Source organism: Passer montanus, unplaced genomic scaffold (assembly GCF_014805655.1).
Source record: "Passer montanus isolate IOZ18808 unplaced genomic scaffold, ASM1480565v1 scaffold2, whole genome shotgun sequence".
Classification (NCBI taxonomy): Eukaryota; Metazoa; Chordata; class Aves; order Passeriformes; family Passeridae; genus Passer; species Passer montanus.
Genome location: NW_024366591.1, coordinates 8967652 through 8982615, shown reverse-complemented (window position 1 = coordinate 8982615; position 14964 = coordinate 8967652). Strand labels below are relative to the sequence as shown.

The window sequence follows — 14964 nt, the reverse complement described above, 5'->3', positions numbered from 1 at the left end:
TTTCCTGTCTTCTGTTTATGCAAACATGCTAATTAATTTTTGCCCACGTGGGGCTGAGATGGAAGCTTTAGAGTTGTAGGATAATATGTCCAGATGTAATATTGCAGGCCAGGATTCAATCAGTCTAATGCTCATAAGTAAAGCAGTAATACACTCAAAAAGAAAAATAAACCAATTTAATTCTTCTAAATGAGCTATTAGTTTTGGCGTCATTATGTTACCATTAGCACAAGCACTGGCTGACATGCACAGTACAGATGAGTGAATCATAGAGTCTTTTTGTGCCAGACATTGGAAATAGTTTTAGAAATAAAGTGGCGGCTGCAGCTAAAGCTGGGGTGGGGATGGGGCTTTCCTGTCACCTGGTCCCCATCATTAGGGCAGATGGTGAAGTCCCTTTCTACTCTCTGAATCTCACCTTGCCACTACTGAGATGGCCCAGCTAGGTACTAGTGAGAGCTTAAGGACAGCCAGAGAATGCTGTGAGCCATCTTCCTGAATGGAGAAGAGAAATTCAGGTTAAGGGGATCTCAAAAAAAATCAGGCATAAAGAAGTGGCAGTTCTATGTGCTACTCCAGATACTTGCACATGTGTACTGTACACACAAGACTATGAAACCCCTGGGATAACACTAAATAGATTTTGGAGAGTTTTGAAGCTTGAGGAAGAGTGGGTTTCTCTTTTAAGGTAGAGAGTTCATTCCTTCTTTCATTTCCAGACAGGCTAGGCACTAAAATTAAAGGCTGACCCAAGGCCAGGCAGTGCCTTGAGCCACTTTTGCCCTTGGAAAGTTTCAGCAGTGACAATGACCTACACTCCTGCTTGGGGGTCTGAACTCCAAGTAAACTTAAGACAGAAAAAGCTTGTTAGGATAACAAGCACAGCTTGCCTCAGGGGCCACAGGAGCCATCTACACTGTGGAAATGCCAAACCATTATCCTGATTCATCGAATATATGGTTCAACTGAAGTAACAGAGCTGCAGATAAATGTAGATAAATGGTGAAAAACTTACTTCCAGTAAACTTCATTTCAGATGACTTTTGGCAATGTCCTTGCTCTTCCTTCCTCTAACTCCTAGTGACAGGCAACGTAGCCCAGCAAAAACTGTGTGGTCACTTAGCAGTTTGCCAGGATGATTTCTCCCTGACATTGGCTGTCAGCCCGTGCACCTGCTCCCAGCCACACTGTCCCTCCTCATTACCTAAATCTGTCATTTGGCCCCAGCTGCCACGAGTGAGATCGTCTTGTTATCAGCTAAGGCAACAGCAAACCTGCACCATCACCAGCAAAATAACTGCACCACAGTCCTCACACTCAGTGGTAACATGATCAACTTTGAAGATAATTGTGATAAGAACTCCGTGATAAAAAGTAAGTAGAATGGTAATTTAGGAAGCAATGAAACTGACAAGGTAGGCATTAAAACTACATGCACCCAGTACCTAATCTGCATTAAGCAAGACATAGCTTTGCAGAAGCAGTGTCCAGAATCTCAAAAATATGGTTTCTGTTCACAACAAGCAACAAGAAATTTTTTTGTCTCTCCAGAAGCTTTTTGATATATGTTGCAATACTGATGGTAGTGCAGAGAAGAGAAACCCCATTCTCTTGTACTGGCATACACTTGGAATAACACTGTTTCCCATTACAGTAACTTTATTTTGCTTCAGTAGAAAGCAGAATCTAGAATAAATAATGGAATAATGTTAATAGGGCAATGGTATTTTTAGCAACTTATGGTTCATCTCGCCACATTTGTGGCAACTGTTTACAAAGCAAATTGTAATGTGGAAATTCAAGATTTGGCATTAGCAAACAGGTTCTGTGCAAATTCCTATCTACCTAAAGGACAGCACTGTCCAAGTAACAGCACATAAAAGGCTTTCCCCTTTCCCCTTTTTCCCATCCTTCCTATTTTCAAGAGCCCATTCCATGCAAGTTACCTGCTAACTGCAAAGCAGCTAACTTGAAACAGCTTTGTGGGAAATCTCCATTTGATCCTGTAGAGGACAATCTCTCACTGACCAAAGCAGAGAGCAGGCACCTCAGTGTAGAATCTCTTCCACACACCACAACCACACTGACTTCCCATCCCTCCTAGATACTGTCATGGATCCAGAGCTGCACATTGGTGGGAGCTAGAACATCCGGAGGACTGTTTGCTACACACTTATCCCTTCCTTACATAAGTTCACATCTTGCTCCTGACCATGGAAAGACCTGGGCTAGACAAATATTTAATGCAATCCAGAACTCCTGGTCTTATGCAACTCCTCTGACATAAGCACCCAGCTAGGGAGGTTCTGCAGTGCTGACATTAAAGCTACAAACCACCCCCATCCCTGGAGTTACCTACTTAGAAAGTAACTAATTTCAACCTCCAGCAAGTCTTCAGCACCCACACAAACAAAGCAGAGAGCAGGCACCTCAGTGTAGAATCTCTTCCACACACCACAACCACACTGACTTCCCATCCCTCCTAGATACTGTCATGGATCCAGAGCTGCACATTGGTGGGAGCTAGAACATCCAGAGGACTGTTTGCTACACACTTATCCCTTCCTTACATAAGTTCACATCTTGCTCCTGACCATGGAAAGAGACCAAATGCTGGGCTAGACAAATATTTAACACAATCCAGAACTCCTGGTCTTATGCAACTCCTCTGACATAAGCACCCAGCTAGGGAGGTTCTGCAGTGCTGACATTAAAGCTACAAACCACCCCCATCCCTGGAGTTACCTACTTAGAAAGTAACTAATTTCAACCTCCAGCAAGTCTTCAGCACCCACACAAAGTGCCACTGGTGGACCTTGGGAAGAAATTTTGGGAAGAGAATATGTTCATTAAGGGACAACATGGCTGTTACTCAGCTCCAAAATCTAAACTCAAGTGGGTTTTTCCATTTTCTTTTCTCCAACACAATGAGTATCCTGCTGGTCCTTTCCCTTGAAATAACAATAAAACAAGCTTATATTTAATGACTGACAGACAACAAGAAGATGGCAAATGTCAGCTGTAGCACAGGAATAATGCTATTAATGGGATATATGCCTGGAACAATTGACAACAGGAGAGTGGGGACAGAACCCAGGCAATTTTTATGTGTACAAATAATTTGCTTGCATTTCTAACTCTCTCCTGACTTTTTTGAGCACCGTTGCTTTATGAGCCACGCTCTCCATCTGGGTTTACATGCACCTGCTTCACAGTTTGCCTCTAGGTAAGGGACATACTTTATACTGAGGTTCTTGCATGATAATCTTTCTCCTTCTGATCTGGATTCCAGTTTCAACTCATCATATATGCTGGCTTCATGTGAAGATGTAAAAGCCATATGAAATGAAGGCCATTATTTTCAGCATTTTTTGAGATTTCTCAAATATTGGAGCAGTTGTTTCATGAGGACAGGATAAATGCTATGTCGCTATTTTTTATTTGCTATAATCAGTCAGCATGTGAAACAAAACCAAACTTACCTTGGACTGCTCTTTTTTTTTTCTTTTTAAAGGAATAACCAGCACAATATTAAGCCACAATTAATATCAAGGTTAGGTACAACACTGGCATTAATAGAGCCTCCTTGAGCTGAAGAAGGCTAACTAAAGGATGCACAGACGTAGACAGGATTTCACATGTCACTAAAGAAAATACTCCCACTTCATAGTGCAGGCAGACAAAAGCCAGACTTTTTATTTGAGTTTAAAATAACAAATATTCACCTACAATCACAGTATACTGCTTAGTTTATCGCTTCTGCTTTGAATCCTGTGCTTTCATTTCACGTGTCTACATTTTGCATTTGTGTACACGCTGCAAAAGTAACTTTGTATATAATTTAACATTTGTGCATATCCTTTAGAGCTTAATATTACATGGAAATTGAAAGAAATTTTGTATTTTAAGATGCTTATATTTAATGACTGACAGACAACAAGAAGATGGCAAATGTCAGCTGTAGCACAGGAATAATGCTATTAATGGGATATATGCCTGGAACAATTGACAACAGGAGAGTGGGGACAGAACCCAGGCAATTTTTATGTGTACAAATAATTTGCTTGCATTTCTAACTCTCTCCTGACTTTTTTGAGCACCGTTGCTTTATGACCCACGCTCTCCATCTGGGTTTACATGCACCTGCTTCACAGTTTGCCTCTAGGTAAGGGACATACTTTATACTGAGGTTCTTGCATGATAATCTTTCTCCTTCTGATCTGGATTCCAGTTTCAACTCATCATATATGCTGGCTTCATGTGAAGATGTAAAAGCCATATGAAATGAAGGCCATTATTTTCAGCATTTTTTGAGATTTCTCAAATATTGGAGCAGTTGTTTCATAAGGACAGGATAAATGCTATGTCGCTATTTTTTATTTGCTATAATCAGTCAGCATGTGAAACAAAACCAAACTTACCTTGGACTGCTCTTTTTTTTTCTTTTTCTTTTTTTTTTTTTTTCGTAAAGGAATAACCAGCACAATACTAAGCCACAATTAATATCAAGGTTAGGTACAACACTGGCATTAATAGAGCCTCCTTGAGCTGAAGAAGGCTAACTAAAGGATGCACAGACGTAGACAGGATTTCACATGTCACTAAAGAAAATACTCCCACTTCATAGTGCAGGCAGACAAAAGCCAGACTTTTTATTTGAGTTTAAAATAACAAATATTCACCTACAATCACAGTATACTGCTTAGTTTATCGCTTCTGCTTTGAATCCTGTGCTTTCATTTCACGTGTCTACATTTTGCATTTGTGTACACGCTGCAAAAGTAACTTTGTACATAATTTAACATTTGTGCATATCCTTTAGAGCTTAATATTACATGGAAATTGAAAGAAATTTTGTATTTTAAGATACCGAAAACAACCAATAAAGTTCCACAGAAAAAAATAATATAAATGTTTCTTATAGTACAGTACTCATAATTTTATGTCATTTTAATGCCATAGTTTTCAAATATTGACTGTATAAAGAGGAGACTAGGGGAAAAATTATCTAAAATGCCTTTCCTAAGTCTGTTAGACTCTGGTGATTTATGATATATGTACAGTATATAAATATATTTATGTATATATGTACATATATATAGGTTAACATTCATTATAAATAGAACTGTGTTAACCTAAGCAGTAGAAAAATAGCCACTTTCCTGGGAACATGCAAACACAATATGCTCTCACCTAGTCTATAAAACTCAAAACAACCAAAACCTTTGCTCTGACTTTCTACAAATATAAATTTCAATTGAAGACTTTCAGCTGATTTAACCATAAAGTAAGTTTTTCCAGTAAAGATATAAAAAATTGTTTGATGCTAGCTATAATTAAGCTCAAACACAGTATATTTTGGGTTATTTACTTTCAAGTATTTTTCCCACGTGCGCTAAATCTAGACACGCTGCATTTGTTTTCTTTTACAGTGAATTATTATTCAGCTCTAAACACTAAAAGCCAAATTACAGGCAATCTGGCATGCTTGCACTGCAGGTAAAAGGCTCTCCTCTACACTGTTCCTATGTGGGAGGCTGTCCTATTATGGCTATTTGTGCTCCAGATCTTTTGTTCATTGCAAAGCATTATCAAGATTCCCCTATCATAAGATTCTTAAGGCCAGAAGAGAAAATATTACACCCACTTAAATCTTGTCTCATGCTCGCTGAAATTCACTCTGAGGTCCCTGCATTCAGCACAGTGACTGGCAGCTGGACTAAAACACCTCTGCTGTAACAGTCAAAGAGGTTCCAGCTTCAGAAGTTGAGCAAGATCTTGACTTTTTAGTGACTTTTCCCAAGGGGAAAAAAATTCGGTTCCATCTGAACCAAATGTGACATTTTTCCTTTTTTCTTGCCATACGAAAAACTGAAAAATTGTTTTGCCCTGAAACATTCCCTTCTCCTCCAAAGTGTTCCAAGTACCAGTTAGAAAAGCAAGAGAAGAAATAGGAGCTATGTTCAAAGGTGATGCTGCTTCTGTTCCTCCGTGTACCCACCAGCTCAGCAGAGCACACGCTGGGCTGGACTGTGGGAGGAACAGCACCGAGTCCTTCTGCTGAGCAGATTTCAACCATCTATTAGCAGAATGCCACAAGCACATGACTATGCCAGTCATGTGTGGCATATGCTGACTCGTTTTCATTCCATTCCACGCAGCTAAATACCCACTCCTGCCCATTTCAGAAGACTAAAATGCATCTATCGTCCCTACCATCTCACCTCATCCAGAGATCTGAATTGCTTTTGCCAACTCTCAGAAAAATATTTCATACAAAAAGCAAACAGCACGGAAGACCCAAGGCACATTCTCTTCAGGACAACATTTTTCTGGTGATTGGAGGACCTTTTAAGGAAGTAGGAAATTAAGATGTAAATGGCATGGGCAAAGGAGGGATTGCAGTCTTATTTTTTCCTTCCTAGAATAATTGTTTACACCTGCAAGTTACTGGGTAATAGAGGGATGACCTAGGTATTCCCCCCTCCACCAGATCTAGAGATATTGCTCTGAAAATATTTTCTAGATTAAGATGCTATCTACTGGATTAAAACTGTGACTATGAAAAGTGCACATCCCAAAATCTGCTGTCAACCAGTTGCTCATTGAGTTGCATGCCCCCAGCTGCAAGATGGGGTATGCAACTCAATGAGCTGGATGTAGGTGAAGGCCTAGTCTCCTAAAGATGTTCAATGAAGTTGCTTGTGCAAGCCTTTCTCTCTGGCATCTCCAAATGCGGTACACCTAAATCCTTATCCCTCAACCAAAATGGCCTTATGTTCCCAGCCACATCTTGTATTTATTCCCTCTTCCCAGGGTGGCTCCCACATTTTTCCCAAAGGTCTTTTCTATGTCAGAAGTGATGAATTCTTGTTAAAGTAGCACAGTCTTCCAGCTTTTATAATTCGAGAAAAAAATATGAGGCTTTCTATTTTTTATGGTAAGTAGCATAAATGCACCAGAACACCGGTATGGATACCTGTGTATTAATTGTTTAGAGAGCTGTCATTGGAAGTTGGGGACTGGGAATTCACAAAAGGCTCGTTTGCCTTCTGATCGTCCTTCATGGAGGCTGCTTGGTCTGAGATGGAAGAGAAGGAGAGCTGGTCATGTTCCATTATATGGACTTGGTCCTCTTCCTTGTCCTTCTTCACATAAAACAACTTCCTAAACTTTTTGAGTTCATGGAGTTCACAGAAAGTCTCAAGAACCACCAACATTGCAATAAGGCCCATCAACAGATAACCTGAGTGAAAAAAAAAATTTAAAAATTAATTATTAGCAAACCAGGTAGGGCTGGACCAGTTTCAAGCCTGTGACTTTTCTCACCCCTGTCATCTCTGACCAGTATGTTAGTTTTCTTTATGGCATAATTTCAGAGCTTTGAACTGTGATATCCATGTGTTTTTTTTCATTTATTAATTCTACAACTAGAAGACCCCACATAAACAGAAAAAGTAATACTAGTGGCTTCAAATCTGTTAGCACTGTGCAAGAAAAAAAAAATATAAAGGTGTTAAAAAAACCATAATAATAAAAATTTACCACATGCATACTCCCCTACTTACTTTTGACTTTCATGATTAAGTGCCCTTCAAAAGATTTTGATCAAAAGATGGAAAACAAACTTTTACCACAATATCCTATATATCAAAAGCAGAAGTAAAAATATGGGAGCTAATTATGGTCACTGGTTATTTGTATCAGTTTAGCAGGACAAATCACTTACTACTTCATGAAAACTTTGGAATTATTTTCCTCTAAAATTACTAGACATACAACACCCTGAAATATCTGGAAAAACAAAGCAACCAGGAATGTGTACAAACCCAATAAAACCAAAATGAAAAATTATTGTAAAATTATTCCTGGAATTTGAAAAACCTGACGCAGTTACTACATCTTTTGGGCGCATTTGCAATGTTTTACTAAGGTACATGGTTTACGGAAAACCTGGAAGTCTTATATAAAATGTATTACAAATTATTTTAGCCATGTACTGACAGACTTCTTTTTAGAGGTAATAGTCAGCTCTCATAGACTGAGACTTTTGGAAATGGAGGTCTCTATGACCAACAGTATGCTGTGCTCTTTATTTAATATATATTCTCCGAACATAAATGTGTATAGTTTAAAGGAAAATATTTAAATGAATATTTATTAATATCAGTTTTTCACTAGATCCCTACTTCTGATCATTACAATTCAATGAGGAGCATGACTACTTATTTCTTTTATCATTTCAATGAAGTCAATGAAGCAGAAGCTAAGTGCATAACCATTAGCAGAATGCACTTGTCCAAGAGCTGCACATTAAGTGTGCTGAAAAATCAACACAGATTAATGATTATAATTTCCATATGGTCACTGTTCTGTCACCTAAAGGCATAAATATCTCACCTGTAGTTACAGATTATTCACTGGCAGGAACACTCCTTTTCCTTCCAGGAGTACCATTAATCAATTTTTAATACTGAATACTCATCTAAATCAGCACTACAGCTAAAATTTATTAATTGTTATTAAACTTTATATCATAGCATCGAATGAGAGCTATGCATTAACACAAGGAAGAAGTGACAAAGCTCTATCAATTGAAAAGCATCTGTAAATCTGCACTGAGAATTTGTCATTAAACCTGAAACTCAGTCCAACTGATTGCTACTTGATTTAGAATGGGACTTGTGTTCTTCTAAAAATTCTTGAAAAGCCTGTAGTACTCATTAAGCATTTTCTGATGTAGAAGTCTAAAATATCTTACAGAAAATTTATGTTCAGGAGAAAACATTTTATTTGGTTCCTTGAATTGCTCACATGAAAGGAAAAATAATAATTTAAAAGTTATAACATTAAAATCTACTGAAATTAGATATTCTAAGGTCGTAACTTTGCCTAAAAGTTACTTTTTCCTTTTAGTATTTTCTTTAGTATTTCCTGCAATTTACTTCCTAATTGTTGTACAGCTTGAAAAAGCTTTAATCTGAGCCATGTTTTCTTCAGATTTTGAATTTTCAGTAAAGCAAGCCTGTAACAAGGCCTTTGCCATCCGTGACTTTCCATTCACTTCACCACTTAGCACCCCCAAATCAACTCTGTAGATCAGCAGGTTAATTAAAAGCTACCATTCATAAGATAAACATGACACGGAGAAGAGAAGAGGAAATCTGCAACAGCAACAGGCCTGGTAGGATAATAACACAAAGTGTTCTATTGCTAGTTCAAGGCCGTGCTTCAAAGAATGAAACAACCTCTCTTCAGGTAAAACACAAAACCAAGTTAACACACTCTCTGCCTACACTATGACTGCTGGATCATGCACAGAAGCACAGTCGAATGCAGACCAGACTAAGAAATGAACCTGACAGGAAAGGTTTGCTTTGGGTGTTTACATCTTTTAACTGATACCGCTGATGACACAAAGACTGCTCAGGTTGAAGCTGTATGAGAAACTGCCATGTTTCAAAACACTGCTGCTGGAAAATATTGTCCTCAGAATACCAAAATAAAGCTAATTTTCTTCTAAAAATCTTCACTTGATTAAAATCACTGATCACTATGATTTCTGCTGTGTCAAATATAATGAAATAACTTAAATTTAGCGTTCATGGTCTTGCTTTTCTACCATATCTCAGTTGACTTGTCCGTCTTTGACAGCTGGTATGTAGCAGTGCCAGCCTCAGCTACCTTCTGTTACAACTGGAGTCAGAAACTTTGCTATTCCGCCTCATTTTCCAGGGCTTCTTGATTCATTTCTGTCCACCTGTCATCTAACCTTATGGGATGGCCTGAGGTTACATGGATCATCTTGGCTCTGCGATGCACTGAAATGTTAGCCCAAGATGCTCTTAACCATTTTCATAACAGTTATATGAGGGGTTTTTTTTCTACTATTAATAAGAGAGTAAATATCTGTGGTTAGAATAATGGAATTCTAGTTTTAGCTTTTTCTTCCTTAACTAAGAAAACTGACCTTACTTAACAGTTCCCTCTTTACAGGGCTACCTAAATTAATGGCCAGTTTGCTAGCTGACAAATTATCATTATTCACAGAATGGAGTGGAGAAGTCTGATTGTCAGTTTGATGTTGATTGATTTTTTTTTTTAATGTAAAATGCCTTTTACCTAGCTGGTTAGTTTGATACTTACATGTAATCCCAATTTTATACAGCTCTCGGAATTTTTGATTGTAGCCTTCTCCTGGCACATAGTCTCCGAGGCCAATGGTGCTCAGGGAAATGAAACAAAAATAAAAAGACTCCAAAAAATTCCAGTCATCTTCCAGAACAGAAAATATTGCTGCTGGGATTAAAAAGAAGCAGGAGACAGTGACAAAGCCGAGGACCATAGCATGGATGATTGCAACGACCTGCTTGGAGAAGCCCCAGCGGATGTGGAAGTAGAGCACGGGGCGCCTGGTGACGTAGACGATGATGCGCTGCACCACGGCCGTCAGGAACAGCAGCGTGAACGGGATCCCGATGACTGAGTAGATGATGCAGAAGGCCTTTCCCCCATCAGATAAAGGCACTGTGTGTCCATAACCTGTAACAAAGCACAGAAGGCATGGATTGAGGCAAAGTCAGACAGCTGCCAGTCTGATATCGGCTATATTGAGTGAGAGAAATATTTAGCATAACCAGTAATTCTGCTATTCTGCTATTCTTGACAAATGCTGTTCAAAGGTCTATTTTAAGCAGGCAGACAAAACTCAATAGTAGCCACCAGCAAGTAAACCCAAATATTTTTATATTTCAAAATTGTGAACATTATTGTATAAATGCTTGTTTCAGAGAAGGAAGAAAGGCCTAGTCAGGAGTGGAAACTTATGCCAGAAAATTTGTATTTGATTCTGGGTTTTCCTGCTGAACTTTTAATTTAGTTTTACCAAGGGATGTAACTTTTCTACCTACCTTGTAAACTGGAATAATACATACTTCAGAAAAATGTTCCTGCACCTACAGTAGTAACACACTCAAACATCTATTGTGAAAATCAATTAAATTACATAGAAGTACTATAATCAACATTCACAGCTATCTAATACCATGCCTCCACAGATCATAATCCATCAAAAGGTATCTAAAAGTAGAACAAACATTTTTCACAGCAAAACTCCATGGATCTAGCCCCTGTGGCTAGATTTTTGCCTCACCATCAGGTGGATGACTACTGCTGCATTCAGAGTACAGGAATGGATCCCCTGGTGTAGGGGCTGATGACAGCCAGCAATCCCAGTGTCACAAACCTGTACAACTCCACTCAGTGCAAGTGGCTATGCTGCCAAAGCACACTCTGACAGACAGCATTTGGCTCTAAATGTAAGTCATCATCACAGAGGGAACAGTAAATCCAACATAAACCAGGAATGCTTTCTTCTGTTTGCCAACCAAGAAAAGGAGAAAAAAAAAAGAAAATAAAAGAAGAGTATTTTGTTTTCATTGCAGCTAAGAAAAGGAAATCTCTTGAAATTTAGTCTGGGCAGCCTTTACACTGATATCAAACCGAGCAAGTGCAGAAAGCCCTACCAGTTCTGCAGCCCCAGATCAGCCAGCTCATTTGGGTTATATTACTGCTGTATAGCAAGGCATTTTCCAGAGCTACTGCAACCAGCTATCTTGAGCAGTCCAGGCAGAACACACAGTGAATTCAGGGTTATGCTGCTTCTGATTTCTGAACTGCACTCTGCACCACCCCAGTCTGCCTAGTGCAGCACTAGACTGGGCAGACGTTCCATGAGGCCTCCTGGGAACTCCGCCTGCTCTCCTGTGAAACTGGCTGTCCTGCAAGGCCCTTCAAGTTTTATATGAACAAAAGAGATTTCTTCTCTACTTTGATGGATTTAATAATAGAATCATTGCTTTTTAAGTTTTCTAGAGGAGTAAATAAAAAATAACATTTCCTTTTCTTAAGACACATAAAGACATTTCCAGACAATGAGAGACAGGCAAAATGCCTTATCACTACGAAGTTCAAAGTCATGTAGAAGAAACACATGAGGTGTAATTTCTCTGTGTTAGCTAACCCAACAGGAAATTTCAGTTGTACTTGCATTTTAATGATATTATGAATAACTTACCCAAGCTCAGTCTTTTGAGCCCTGATAAATTGTATTAATTAATGGCTTTTTTTCCTGCTCACCTTCTGTTTGCTTTATCTGCTTTGAGATAAGAGGATCAGAACTGCACAGAGCAGTTCAATCAGATTTATGAAATTGTAGGGAAGTGTTCTACTGTGCCTAATAATGCTGGAGGTTTGACTGGCATTTCTGACGCTTTCTTGGCCCTGTCTATCAGAAGGCTTGGATCTTACATCCACCAGGGCATATCCCATCACTTAATGTTTGAAACTATGACCGAGCACGATTTTATCCACACTCATTTTTGTGTGACGCTGTACTGCCCAGCTGCCATGGGGCTCTTCCATCATCCTTACTGCCTTAATTAATGTTGTATATTTAGTAAACTTAGTTGCTTCCCTCTTCCAGGTCATTTAGGAATAAGCCCAACACAGTTCTACAAGGAACAGCACCTGTGACAATGCCAGTCCTTCAAGAACTAACCATTTCTCCTACTCTGTCTGCTACCTTTACATATCTCAGGCTACGGCAAGTGGGGAAGAAAAGGATTCCTATTTTTGCCCAGTATGCAACTGCGTTTATGTAACTTTTCTTGACAACCTTAAGTGTCCAGAAAATTGCCTATAAGCTTAGTTATTACTGTACAAAAGTCATTAAAACACCCCAAACCAACACAGATAAATTTTAAAAGAGAGGAAATTAGAGATCTAATGCCCAAGATACTCCATTGTCTGCTTTCAGAAACTTGTGCTCTATTGCCTCCCATCTCTGCTCTGGCATCTGTTTGTACTTTGTACTGTATCCTCTTCAGGGAGGTGTGTGTGCCCATTCACCTTTTTCAGTGGAAACCACCATGATCAGGAGCATTACAGTTGCAATCCTAAGGTATTATTTTTGCTATGAGAACAGGATGCTCACCAAAAGGGCACTACTTATGAAGGTATTTTTTTATTCTATCAAGGGCACTTGCTATGGGTGACTAGAATTAAATCATCAATGCAGTCTGTCTGATAAATGCATTACTGATTATGAAGAAAACAAGATTTATTGAATGCTATAGTTTCATATTGTATAATGAAAATATCAGATAACAGATAATCATCCGTGTAAAAACACTGCCCATTGAAAAATCAAACTCTCAGATAACCTGGCCAAGCACTGCTACTCTCAGTGAGATACTGCTACTCTCACACTAGAGATAAAGGATATCACTCAAAAAAAAAAAAAAAGCATCCAAGACCAGCAGAATTTGCCAAATGAAGTAAGACCAATGTATTGGTTCATCTAGCTCAATGTCTTGAGATGGACCATGCTGGATTAATTACATAAAGAGTAAAAATTACAAGATGTTGACAGTTGAGTTTCAGTTCTGTTCACATGTGGGGATTTTTTCCTTAAAAGTCTCTTATGGCTTGGAGGATTTCTACTATTATACACTTATAGAAATATTGAAAATGTCTTTATCAGTTCTGATGTAATTCTGAAGATTGTCACAAAAGTGAAAACATACATACAAATATTTATTTTTAGAAATGATTTAAAATACTGATATCTTTTTACAATTACTTTGGTGCTGAGTTATACACGTCAATGATGTATTCAAGTAAAACTTTCCTCTTGCTGTATTTCAAGTTAGTCTTCTGCTCTTACATCTTTCTAAAAAGGCTCAATCATGACTTTTCTACACTTCTCAGTATGCTGTATCCCTCTTGTGCAAGCTCCTCTTTCAGTTATTTTGTCTTCTGTCTTAACTGTGACTAATTGCTCCCGTTAGATCACTCAGTAGCTAAACACATAGAATTGGCCATTATAGTCCAGGTAAGATGAATTTTCTCCCTCCATTTTTATATACCATCAGACTCTGTTTTCCAGAGTCTCTAGGTAGCTTCGAACAATGTCCAATTCATAACAGCCTGTGTCAAACCCAGTGCTGCCTTTGAGCATTTCACACTCTTCTGCCCTCTGTTAGCTTGGCACTTGTTGGCAGTGGGTGTTTTTCCCTTTCATCCTTCTCAGACACTGCTTTGACCAATCTAAGCAGTTGTGTATCATCACTGCTTTGTCTCTTTATAGTTCAGTCTCTCCTGTAACTCATTAATGAGCTCTTCTCTGTGTTAAGAGGCAGTGGCTGCATCACAGATCTTCCAGGACCCCAGACTGAGCATTTAGTGCCAGAGTGCAGAGGTGCTATGGTTCCATTTTGTAATAACCCAGCCTAGACTTCCACACTAATCCCCAGATGATGCCCCAAAGGGTGGATGTTTAAATGGTGGAGATGGATCTGACATCAACTGAGGCAAGTAACAAGCAAACACAACTGCTACAGCCCTCAGAAAGCTTCCCCCAGCCAGCCTTTCCCAGGCCAGGTGGATGAAGCCTGGCAGGTGTGTACAGACTGCAGCACTGCCTCTCTCTTCCACTGCCCTTTCATAGTTTAGAGGCACTATTCCTTCTAAGACATGTTTTGTCAAGTCACAACTCCCTCTGGCCCCAGGTGACCTGCTGCCAACACTACCAGCCCTGTGGAGCACCCTGAGATTCTCAGGGCACAGAGAGGGTTATGTTCAGCACATCCAGCGTCCTCCCCAACACACCCATTCAGATGGCAGAATCACACCACACAGCATAACACAGCAAGTGTGCTCATCCCTTTGCTGGTCTGACTCAGTGTCCTTGAAGAGAAGTCAGACCTTTAAGTCAGCTCATAATCTCAAAATAACCCAATAAATTAAGTGCATCATGTACTATGTATTTTGGAGTTATGCAAAAATCTTTAATTCATCCCAAGCATAACATGACTCACTGAAGTATGATGAAGATGGTCAATGATAATATTTACATAATTTCTAGACTTTCATTTTATAAGCCTTTGACATTTTCCACTGTGT

General features: G+C 39.1%; 1 protein-coding gene across 1 annotated transcript in view; it reads right to left on the bottom strand.

The window, feature by feature from the left end:
• Positions 1-4622: 4622 nt before the first annotated feature.
• KCNK1 (potassium two pore domain channel subfamily K member 1) overlaps positions 4623-14964 on the bottom strand; it is a 31755-nt gene continuing 21413 nt past the window's right edge. The window contains exons 2-3 of the mRNA XM_039707676.1: positions 10147-10542; positions 4623-7246 (exon numbers count right to left, since the gene is read on the bottom strand). Of these exons, the coding sequence (XP_039563610.1) occupies positions 6987-7246; positions 10147-10542 (656 nt within the window). The 3' untranslated portion in view covers positions 4623-6986. The remainder of the gene's footprint in view (positions 7247-10146; positions 10543-14964) is intronic.